Consider the following 11489-nt stretch of genomic DNA (forward strand, 5'->3'; position numbering starts at 1 on the left):
TGCATAGGCAAAACCTTTCTCCATATTGTCTTTCCAACTCTTGTTGAGCCATCCTTCTTTTTTTCATGTCACTCGAGAGGCTTACATCCAAAGCTCGGCGCCGAATGAACCAGACACTGACCTACGAAAAACAAATAAACATATAAAAAGCTAAGCAACGACATACGGCAGCTAAAATTATACCGGGAGCAGTGGTAACACTCGATATTCATTTCAGCTGCTTTACCCTCTTCCCCTCTTTCTCTGATATTGCAAATAAAAAGGATTCCATCGTGGAGAGCCTTCACCAGTTTCCTCTGGCCGGCCGTAACAATGTCTGCCCTTCCCGTCTTTCTGGTTACCATATCTATATTTGCTCTGCAACGGAGCACCTCATTACAATCATATCCGGAAATTCAGCCACAACTGGAAATATTCCAAAACGTAAGTCCTGACGTTCTATTCTTCTTTTATGCGATTAGCGTTATTGGAGTCATTCATGTACTTCCCGGGGACGGTGTCTTTGGCGATGTCTTCGACCATTTTTCCGCCAACTTGAGTCATTAGGCAGTAAATGGTGTAGTGGTTATACCATCGCTCAGCTGTGATGAGGGAGACCGGTTTGAAACCAAGCGTCGAGTAAATTTGGGTCACGCGCCGCTCATCAGTGAACCCGTTTCTCGCCAACCTGTGTTACTGGGAGTGGGCAGTCCATGCAATATTGAGTAGCTCATCGGGCTGCTGTGCTGATGGAACGGGATTCGAAACCAACCTTTGCAACAACTTTGTTCACGGGGTATATGGCACGGCGTATGTGTCGCTGAATGTAGTATGTGGCTCTTCAGTGAACCAGACACCAAATTCGGTCATTAGGTATCTGCCGCTCTTCAGCAGCGAACCTCCTTGACGTCAACTTGGGTCGTTGGGCCTTTGTCACTGGGCATGCGCCAATAGGCCATCTGCTTCTCTTCAATTAACCACTTTGACGCGAACTTGGACAACTGTGTGCCTTAGTATGAACCACACTTCAATGGCAAAAAATATATTTAAAATTCATCCGGCGCTGGGCGGTATCCAAATCGCGTCTCCTATAATCAGAGTGAGAGTGAGTAAAGACTTTATTTGAAAACAAGGTATTGACGGATGACCTTGTTGTTAGGCAGCCACGAGCCCCTGGGCCCGGGCGGCTTCTTCAGCTCTCTCGATGACCTTGGCCTGCAGGTCAGGGTCGGAGCTGAGCAACACGGCCTCCCACTGCTCAGTACTACTTATTTCGTGATTTGTGTGGTTTTCGGCTGGGCACGACCACATAATATGGAATAGATCCGCTTTTTGCTTACAATGCTTACATGTATTAGGGTATTGGTCCGGGTAGTAGTAGTGATAGGCTACGGGGTTGGGGTAGGTGTTCGTCTGAAGTCGTCTCCAAGCTACTTCTTGTCGCTTGTTAAGCGATTTGTGTGCTGGCGGGTACACTGCCCTGGCTAACCTGTAGTGCTGAGTTATTTCCTGGTAACTGACCATGCGATCCCTCCCTGACCCTAGCGTGAGCCGTCCGGGTGCTCGGTTGGCGAGTCCTCGAGCGGCGGTGTGGGCGGCATCGTTGCCGGGTAGGGAGGAGTGTGCTGGTGCCCAAATGATCTGGATTGGTCGTGGGTGTTGGTTTGTGTCTATTATGTGTTTTACGGGAGCCGAGACCCGACCTTTCGCAAATCTGCGTACCGCTGCTCTGGAATCGCTAATAATGTAATGACAATGTGTGGAGGCTATTGCCAGAGCGATAGCCGCCTCTTCCGCTGTTTCGGAGCTTCTGGTGCGAATTGAACCACCAGCGCGTATTTGACCTGAGGAGTCCACCACTGCAAGGGACATAAAGTTGCGTTCTATGTATTCTGCTGCGTCGACATAGACTACGTCATTGAAGGAGTGGAATTTCTGATGTAGGGCTTTGGACCGCTCGGCCCTCCTTTCCTTGTGGAATTCGGGGTGCATGTTTTTAGGGAGTGGATTAATTTTGAGATGGCGCCTCTGATCGTGAGAAATGTCTACTTTAATGCTTTGCATCGACTCGTAATTTATGCCGAGATTCTGGAGGATGATTCGCCCGGCGGCACTCTGAGCTAGCCTTTCGTATTGAGATATAAGGTGCGCTTCTACTAGTTCATCGAGGGTGTTGTGCACACCTAGGGCTAGCGATTTAGCGTTGGCCGTTCTTATAGGTAGCCCAAGAGCCTGTTTATAGGCCCTCCGGATAATCCCCTCTATTTTCTCTCTCTCAGCCGCTTTGAGGCAGAGGTACGGGGTGATGTAGGTGATGCGGCTGAGAACGAAGGCTTGCACCAACCTTATGAGGTTGGCTTCTTTCATGCCAGAGTGTCGGTTGGCAATTCTTGAAATGAGTCGCATCGTCTGCTGAACGCATGCTTCCAGTTTATGAATTGTGTTGCTGTTGCGCCCGTGAGCTTGCATGAGGAGGCCTAGCACACGGATGGTGGTCACCACCGGGATTGCTTCCACGATAATCGTAAGATAGCGGCCAAGCCTTCACGCTGAGCTTCGGCTGTGAAGACCAATCTCAGATATGGGGACCACGTTCTGGTGGAGTTTAAAGTAAAAATGTTGGTCTCCTCGAATTTAGGCGCGCAATTAGGAACACTTAAGGTCTCACAACATTATACCGAAGTTCCCTATATATCGCCTCCAATAGTTCCAATGTTCCTTGGGAACGCTCCATCCCGCATTCCATTTACGTGGCCTAGTGGACGCAGTTCCTCGTATAGTTGAAGCGCTTTGTGGCGACATAAAAAAGATAAGGAGCGACTGCATAAATCTAAACTGAGTGAGCACCATAAATTTCGTTTCGGCAATTATCTACAGCAGGCCTCCATTCACCGTAGCCGGGCGTTCCCGAACAACGTAAGCCAAATGACGAGTTGTGGCACATATTCCCCACATAAGATGGGAAAACGGCAATTGGCACTAAAGAAAGGCTTCAGTAGCGGATAACGAAGTTTAAAATAAAAGCTAGAGTATGAGTTGGGCAGTTTATGCAAAAAAGCCAACAAAAAACCGAGGGCATTCACAATATTGGTTACTGATTTTCTGCCCAGAGAGAAAATGAGGCAGAAGTGGTTGGTAATTATAGTAATTAATGAAGTTGAAGACATATGATGGGGAGTAGAATAGTAACTGCGAATTCATTGAAAAGGTTTAGTGCTCAAGTTATCTTCAACGGGTTGTTGATGTTCATGCTTTAACGCTGCCGAAGATGATGGGGATGATGATCGTAGTCATGAGGAGTAAGGGATGTACACTTGAGAAAGTGAATACAGTTTTGCAAGGTTAAGATAAAGACGACTTGTCGACAAACCAAACAATATTCCAGTTAAATGGACAGTCCGATGTACAAGGAGCCGGTGTTGGATCGTGTGTTGCGGGCTCTCAGGCATTTTGGGCGAATGTGGTCAGGCCCTAGGCAACAACAATAGTTACATTGGCTACTGTTTTACTGAAGTTTGACAACACAAGTATACTAGACATGTTTTATGCTATTTGCAAATGCTGCAAGACCGTTAATACAATTCTTTTTCATTCCCATGTTTAGTGCTATCCCGACCGCGGCATCTGGTTCATGGTCAAGAGAAATTATCCCTACGATCCATTCCACGGCGGAAGCGCTAGATGCGTGAAATATGAGAGAATTGGACCGGTCATAGGTAACAGCATGAACGTAAGGTACTCTTGGTGTCAGGATGGTTCCGGACGTGGATACGGATCAAGGTAACACTCGATAATTTCCATAAAGAAAGGTGCATGTGCAGAAATACTGCGACCGAAATATGAATTTACACAGCGCCTACAGCATTTTCATGAATATTTGTGCAGGCCCCAGTCGTCACGAGGTAAAGTTATAAAGGGACGCACGCCTCAATCACTAAATACGCGTCATAACATTTTTGTGGAAACAAAAATGTTCGAAATGATGTTCGAATGAAATGCGATATATCAGCGCCTCAATGCGATATTGAAATTTTATATTGTGCATAAAGTGATATAACAGCAGACGTCTGCGTAGCTTTAATACTAACTTAGCGGCACCAAATATAACATGAGCTCTAAGCAGTTGCCGCGTAATGCAGTCGCTAAACAGACTCAAAATGGCAAGTTCTTTATTGTTTTTGTTTTTTTTGTACCTGATGTGGTGTGCATTGAATCAATGCGATGACAGTTACAGGAATTGGTGCATTGTTGTTGCGAAGTTGAACAAGGCATTTATAATAACTTTCACTGGGGAAACATTAAACATAGCGTATTGTTATTATCAGTTGCGTCAAAAACATATGTTTAAAAAATTCTAATTATCAAATTATCCTGTTGCCTTCCCGCGCCACACAGCTCCCACTACTAGGTTAAGCGTGAAAAAGACAAGCCCTAAACAAGACGAAGACACGTAATTTTCCTGTTTCGTTCTGAAGTTTGCTATCTATTACATTAACAATTAACACGCGCTTATAAATAAATAAATAAATAAATAAATAAATGATTATATGCATTATTTCGTTGAGTATTATATTGTTGCGATTACGAGGAAGTAATCATTACTCACCAGCTAAAAATTCAATATATAAGTCTCACAACGCCACAGAGGATGGCGCTCAATTGCGTTCAATGCGACCTTTGAGCAAGTCACAGGAAAAGGAGCTTTAAATAAAAACGCAAAGGCTTCTTATTACGAAAGTACTTTATTGTGCACAGACGTATGCAACTGAGTTATTCTTCTGCGCATGCCGCCGTTAATATTATCGAAATTGGCTTGAAACGAGCTAATTTCTTTTGCAGTGTCGGCCGTCACGTTCTGACTAATACGCCAGGATACCGCGCAGGGAATCTGTACAACTTTTTGTCCTTCAAAGGTAAGTCAGTACAAAAGCGATGAGTCACGGTTAGCGAAAGCACCACGAAATATCACAATTTAATTCAATTAGAAATATAATGATTTTAGTTGAACACGGCTGGTGAAATTTGAGGATTCCTTTCGCTCTATTTTACTCCTCTCTTATCACCAACCTGTTATGAGCTAGAAATCATATATGGTGATAAGGCACAGGTCGACTGACGAAGCAGGTGAATGCAAAGATTTGAAATAGCATTGTTACATCGTCGCGGCCACAAGCGCTTTGAAGAGAGGCAGTTCTCTTCGATAAAATTTCTGCAATGTCGGTTGGATACTCCTTCTCATTGCAGCACAACAGTAAGCAGTTCCTTCGGAAAGGCCACTCAGCCGCCACTGCGAATGCTCGCCACATTTTGTTTGCACTGAGTGACGTATAGCTTTAGGTCAAGTTTACAAAAGTAAATGCTTCGCCGGCTATACTGCCGCACTATCTGCGTTGTCCGCCAGCTCGTATACTGTATACTGCTCAGCAAGTACCGCCTATTTCCAGTTATTTCCAACCGTACTTACGCCTTACCGCAACAACGTGGTCCCATGAATCTAGAGCAAATGGAAAACATCAGAGTTGCCATCTGGTAATTGTCGTTTCGGTAGGTGTGGATTTTGTAATGCATTGTCTTACCTTTAGATATAGGTATTCATGCGGTAATATTATTTATTTCATTATCAATGTTTGAGCGTGCATTTCGAGAGCTTTCAACGACATTTTCCGGCATTCAAGGCTCATTTGGAAGTGTTAATGCGACTTGACCCCATTTTCTTTTTTCCAGGTGCGGGCAATTTACAATTTCTTACGATCTTCAAAGATTGCCACACTTGTTTCATTGGGCGTTACTTCCATGCTCTTAACGGTATGTTTACCAAGAACTTCCTAATATTACCACCGTCACGAATTGTAATTATATGTTGCTTTTTAGAGCCAAATTAGGCTTCTTGTTCGCTAAAAGGTAACTATTATCGAAGTACTTTTTCAGATACGCAGTACATGTTACCTTCGATGTATGTTTGACACGAAAAACGGCTAGCTATATTCCCCTGGGGACTATTACCTGGAGTCGCCACTACAGATTGCAGTAAGAGAAGAAACAAAGCTACAAATGTTTTATAATACTACATGAAATAATATCAGTGACATCTCTTGTACACCCGCTGTAGATCATTTTATGCCTCCAAATTCCTGGGAATTTCCTTGTGTGCATCGTAAAGTCGTTATCGTGCAGTTGTTTACCGTACGCTCGTCACGCTTACAGACGTGCAGTGAATTTAAAAGGAACAAAAAAGACAAGCGCCATAGCAGAGCATGCAAATGTATTTTCAAGCACAAAAATAAAATGTGACAATGTACACACGAGAACACGCACTCTGAGCAGCTGACGTGGCCTCAACCACTGTGCAAAGTGCGAAAGTCCCCTCGGCAACAGCTAACATATACGCTAAGCCTTAAACACTAAAGCGACGATCAAGTCAATAACAGCGCGTCATCCTCATGGTGCTGTTGGTCCGTAAGGGCTTCAACTGGCCGACACGGTGAAGTCGCTGCTGTTGCCGTCGGTTTTGCCTGATGGAAGCTGAAAGGGCGTAATGGAGGCGTGGGAGGCGTACACGGGGGTGACGCCACCTACCGGGTCGCGGGATAGGACTGTCTAGCAGGTAGCCCAGGCGTCCACACATGCCCTAGACCTGGCGTTCAGTAACCATTGTTCGACCAGCCGCCCTCAATCTGAGCAACAAGTCTCCGGTAGTGCCGGAACGCAAAGCGGCCCTGGACCCCACACCTGCTCAGCGGTGCCCAGCTGGCTGGGGGTCATCAGCTGCGTCGGATCTCCATGTATCAGTGTCACCGCCTTCGCGTCTCCTTCCCCGCCAACACACCATTAAGCCTCGTCAGTCGTATACACACCAGCGCTAGCAAGCCGCACTAGACCACCGCTCACTGGTCTCCGTCATTGTTTTCCGTGAAACTACTTTTCTCACACACGAACACAGTATTTGAGGCATACATACTACAAGCACAGTCAGTGTGGAACTCTTTAGCAACGGGGAACTTTAGCCAAGAAATGTACAGCCTAGATCATTTTGACATCTGCACTCTACTGAGTAATGTGCACCAATGTTGTCGCTGCCTCAAATGTACTCCACATTGAAATCGTATTCCATAAACAATACGCTCCAGCGCAGCATTACTGTTGATGTATTTCGCTGAATTGATGTATGCGAGTGGTTCATGATGGACGACCAGAATATAAACACGAACACCGAAGCCCTTTGTGGTGTGTGCTCTCATTTCTCCAGTCGTCGTCGTTTTATGCGCTGTTAGGACCCCCAAAAATGGAAGATGCTTGCAAATATGTTCCAATTCGTAATGAAGCTTGCGTGAAACGAAATTAAGACATTCCACTTGATGAATCTAATGTTTAAAATAATAAGAGCTATATTCAGCAGCCGTGACAAGAAGCGCGACAGAAGGAAGAGCTGCCGCTCAAGAATATTCGTTCCACATAGCCTGAACATTGTAAGAAGACCATTCTGCTAATATGTTTGACTTAGTAAAAGTTATATAGACCGAGGTTAAGAGTGTAGTAATCATCAAAGCAACCTGTCTTTTTTTGGCAGGATATGGCTGTGCCATGTGGCGTCGTGTGTCATCGTTTAACCGCCGTGCCCAGTACTGCGACTTCATCTTCCACATGTTCTGCGGCGGCACTCCCTCGTACCAGATGTACGATGACTCTTGCGGCAGGGTGCTCGGCCTGAACGGTACCTTCAACATTGGCTGGCAGGAGAATTAATCTGTTGCGAACGAGTTATTGGCCCTCTCCCGAGCATGTAAGAGCCCTGCACGCTCACTGAAATAAAGCTTCCTTTCTGTTCACTCTGCTCTGTTCTTTTCAAATCATCGATGCTGTGTTCATTGAAAATTATTATGAATCAGTTCCCTGAAACATATGTCATTGTGAACCGTGAAACTATGCGCTCAATATTTCACTATCTCTCATCCTGTACAGCCAGAGTAGGAAAATGCAAAGAAGGAGTTCATGATCAGACAATATTTAGCAGACATTAAGTCATTGCGACCGCTGTGGAAACGATGTATTTCTACGCTTAGTGTTTATAGCAACTTCAAGCGAACCGCATGACGCGGCATAGTTCAAGTATGTAAGAAAATTGTTCCTTAAACATTTCACGTCATTACAGTTCGCGCTAGAATAACCTGCCAAATGCGGCATCAAAAACTGAAATCAAAATAACATGAAAATAATATGTTCATGAAAAATGATGGAACCGAACATACCTTTTATTATAATTTGGAGACGGACAAAACTTCGGCGCAGTGCTGTCTTGAGGAACAGCTGTTCGCTATTTGTGCATTGTGCAGTTTAAAACACGGACAGTGCCAATATTAGACCACTTCACACGACACTGCATTGCAGCTGGCGGAGAAGTTGCAGAAACGTTCACATCACGGAACGAAGAGAGCACCCTAGGCTTAGCAAGCACGTTGCTGGTTGGCTTGAATCGATGAATCAGCCACAACACAGCATAAGCATAAACAGCGGCACCAATAGCTACATTGCTACTACGATACGCGACCGAACACCTACAGGCACCGACGATACTACGCCGGCGTCGCAAAGGAACTCGGACCACTGTCAAATTTGTGCGCATACGTGGGGAGGCATGTAACGTTCTTTACATCCACCTACTTCGCCTTGACCACCGTGGAACCAAAGCCGCTCTTTACGCCGAACCATGACCCCCTCTTACCTAGGGAGGCTTGACTGACACCTAGACATTCATCGCTTCTCAGTGACAGGTGTGGCCGAGCTTTGTGTGCGCATCCCCTTCTGGGAACTGCACTCAGAAGGACGAGTGCAGTTCCCAGAAGGGTATGGCCCAGGTTGGAAAAGAACCTGACAAAACAGCCAGTTTAATTTTGTTGCGCACTTAGGGGCTGTATAATTTTTTTGCAGACAGGTATTGTTCTGAAAACTGACTTGTTTCTCCCGATGTAACAAAAATAGAATAATAAGATCATGTGGGGAAATTATGTGGTTATTCTATTTCGCGGAAAAACATCCTTCAGCACTTGTCGCTTTCAAACACAAAAATTTGCTTCGTGGCGCCCAACGCAAAATAATGCTGAAGTATAATTTAGAAGTATTTTTATAGTTAAATAGATGTCCAAAGCGTGGCGGACATGACGTTAGCGGTTTTCAGACGCCCGAAGCACGGCACAGGCGTGGCGTTTGATATCCTGGCTCTTGGTATCTGGAATGCCATAATTGCGGATCTCGCAAGTTCACCGCAGCACCTTGTCGGAGCTCAGAATTTTAGTCGCCGTGTTAAGAAGCGAAAGCATTGAATATTAAGAGTGCATAAATATCCCTTTTCGATCTGGTTTCTCACACATCAAGCTACTATCGCCGTAAGGCAGGTCAATTGACATAGTTACTTTGCCTACACTTCGATGCGACGTCCTATTGGTTTCCTTTAATGTACAGAAGCCGTGGCTGGAGGCAAGTACGAAGGCATGCGAATAGGGACACAAACAAAGCTATATTTTTCTATACAGTAATGATAATTTCATTCTTTTTTGACAGAAAGGTGACACCACTTGTAGAGAGTTCAGTTTTTCTTTCCATTCGATCTGTGCGCTTACTCAGGTCGACACTCGCGCTCACTCAGCAGCAGCTGGGTTTTGCAGCCTTCTGGATATTTGAGCGACAATGTTGCAGCGCCGTGTTGCCCTGAGTTTCGGCCTTTTTCTCTTTCTTTTAACAAATATTGTGACGCTATTGTGCTGACACGTCCTAGCTTAGGGCGTACTATTTATATCGCGGAGTGCACTGGACCTGATTATGTCGTCGCAATGCCAATTGGTGTCCTTGAAATAGCAGTGTGTGTTAAGGGCAAATTTACCCTCGAGCCCCACGCCGCACCACCCGCCGGTCCGCATGCATGTGGTCGGGTGAAAATTTGCACATTTCGCAGACTGGTACGCATCACGGCTTACACTGCGCGTATGAGCCCAGTGTATGCCAAAATTTGTGAAGCAGTGTACGACATGGGGGCAGTTTTCCGCACGACCGCACGCGTGCGGCAAGCGGGCGGTGTCACTGCTCAAGCGCAAATCGGCCTTTAATTAACCAGCCCTAAGGCCGGGATAAAGCTGTGTAACTGGTGCGCGGCCTGCACAGTACTCCACTATTACACCGGTCAGGTGGTGTAGCTGAAGCAAACTTTCTAGAAATATGCTGACGTCACCGCGTGCTCCTATAGTCCAGTAGAACCTTTAAAAAGATTAGTTCTAACATTTCACGAACATATTTCTTTTAATATTTTAGTAGTACTCAGTCAGCAATTCGCTACCGACTTGGATTGGTGATTTAAAACGAAGACCTTGGTTCCTGAGTATGTCATATATCGCCTTTAATGTGTGTTGGAAAAATTTAACAAGAACTCTCAACTTACTTCCCATTCTAAATATTTTTTCGGCAAGCAGTACGAGCTATGGACGTACTGAGGATGCATGTCCTTCAGAAAAAAAAATATTTTGATTAAGCATAGTAACACTTTCTTTACACGAAAATAACGAGCCTTTTGACGGAGTACTAAAGTTGTTATTTAGACAAAAGCTAGAAGAAGATATGGTAACGGGGCACTTAAAATATTTTATACACAAAAGTAAGAAGGAAGTCTCTTAACGGTGTATTTAAAGTATTCTTTATACAAAAGCGAGAAGGAAGTCTTTTAACGGTGTATTAAATATATTCTTTATACAAAAGTAAGATGGAACCCTTTTAGCGGTGTATTTTAAATATTCTTTATACAAAAGTTAGAAGGAAGTCTTTTAACGGTTTATTAAAAATATTCTTTATACAAAAGTAAAAACGAAGTCTTTTAACGCTGTATTTAAAGTATTCTTTCTACAAAGTAAGAAGGAAGTCATTTAACGATGTATTTAACATAGTCCCTTAGGACTAAATAAAGTTTCTTGTCTGTCTGTCTGTCTGTCTTTATACAAAAGTAAGAAGGAATTCTTTTAACGGTGTACTTAAAACATTCTTTATACAAAAGTAAGGAGGAAATCTTTAAACGATATATTTAAAATATTCTTTATACAGAAGAAGGAAGTCTTTTAACAGTGCATATAAAATATTCTCTGTACAAAAGTAAAAAGTAAATGTTTTAACGGTGTATTTAAAATATTCTTTATGAAAAAGTAACAAGGAAGTACTTTAACGATGTATTTAAAATATTCTTTATACAAAAGTAAGAAGGAAGTCTTTTCACGGTGTACTTAAAACATTCTTTATACAAAAGTAAGAAAGAAGTATTTTGACAGTGTATGAACAAATGTTACTAAAATGTAAATGTAAATAGACTGTCAATAAAGTACATAGAAAGCTGGTAGAAGTTCTAAATAATGTTAATAGGCATTCTTGTAAGGGTGGCCATACCGCGCGACAGAGCTGTCCATCCAGCTCCTGCTGCTGAAGTGACTGTGTGTGTAAACGCGAGTTACGCAAACCACAAATCAGGATCAGCTTATGAG

At 43.9% G+C, this 11489-nt stretch overlaps 1 protein-coding gene across 1 annotated transcript; it reads left to right on the top strand.

Moving 5' to 3' along the window:
- Positions 1 to 264: 264 nt before the first annotated feature.
- On the top strand, positions 265 to 7788 carry LOC142563639 (uncharacterized). Its single transcript, XM_075674218.1, has 5 exons — positions 265 to 423; positions 3584 to 3759; positions 4819 to 4892; positions 5704 to 5784; positions 7547 to 7788. Exons 1-5 carry the CDS (start codon positions 313 to 315, stop codon positions 7720 to 7722), a joined length of 618 nt encoding a protein of 205 aa, XP_075530333.1. The 5' UTR covers positions 265 to 312; the 3' UTR covers positions 7723 to 7788.
- Positions 7789 to 11489: the final 3701 nt, after the last annotated feature.

Source organism: Dermacentor variabilis, chromosome 11 (genome assembly GCF_050947875.1).
Source record: "Dermacentor variabilis isolate Ectoservices chromosome 11, ASM5094787v1, whole genome shotgun sequence".
NCBI lineage: Eukaryota > Metazoa > Arthropoda > Arachnida > Ixodida > Ixodidae > Dermacentor > Dermacentor variabilis.

What these genes read in the sequence shown, in the direction of transcription:
- LOC142563639 (XM_075674218.1), top strand. Translation starts at nt 313, where the DNA reads ATGTCTGCCCTTCCCGTCTTTCTGGTTACCATATCTATATTTGCTCTG. An exon ending in AACTGGAAATATTCCAAAAC is followed by an intron (nt 424 to 3,583) that starts GTAAGTCCTGAC and finishes TCCCATGTTTAG; the next exon opens with TGCTATCCCGACCGCGGCAT. An exon ending in CAACTTTTTGTCCTTCAAAG is followed by an intron (nt 4,893 to 5,703) that starts GTAAGTCAGTAC and finishes TCTTTTTTCCAG; the next exon opens with GTGCGGGCAATTTACAATTT.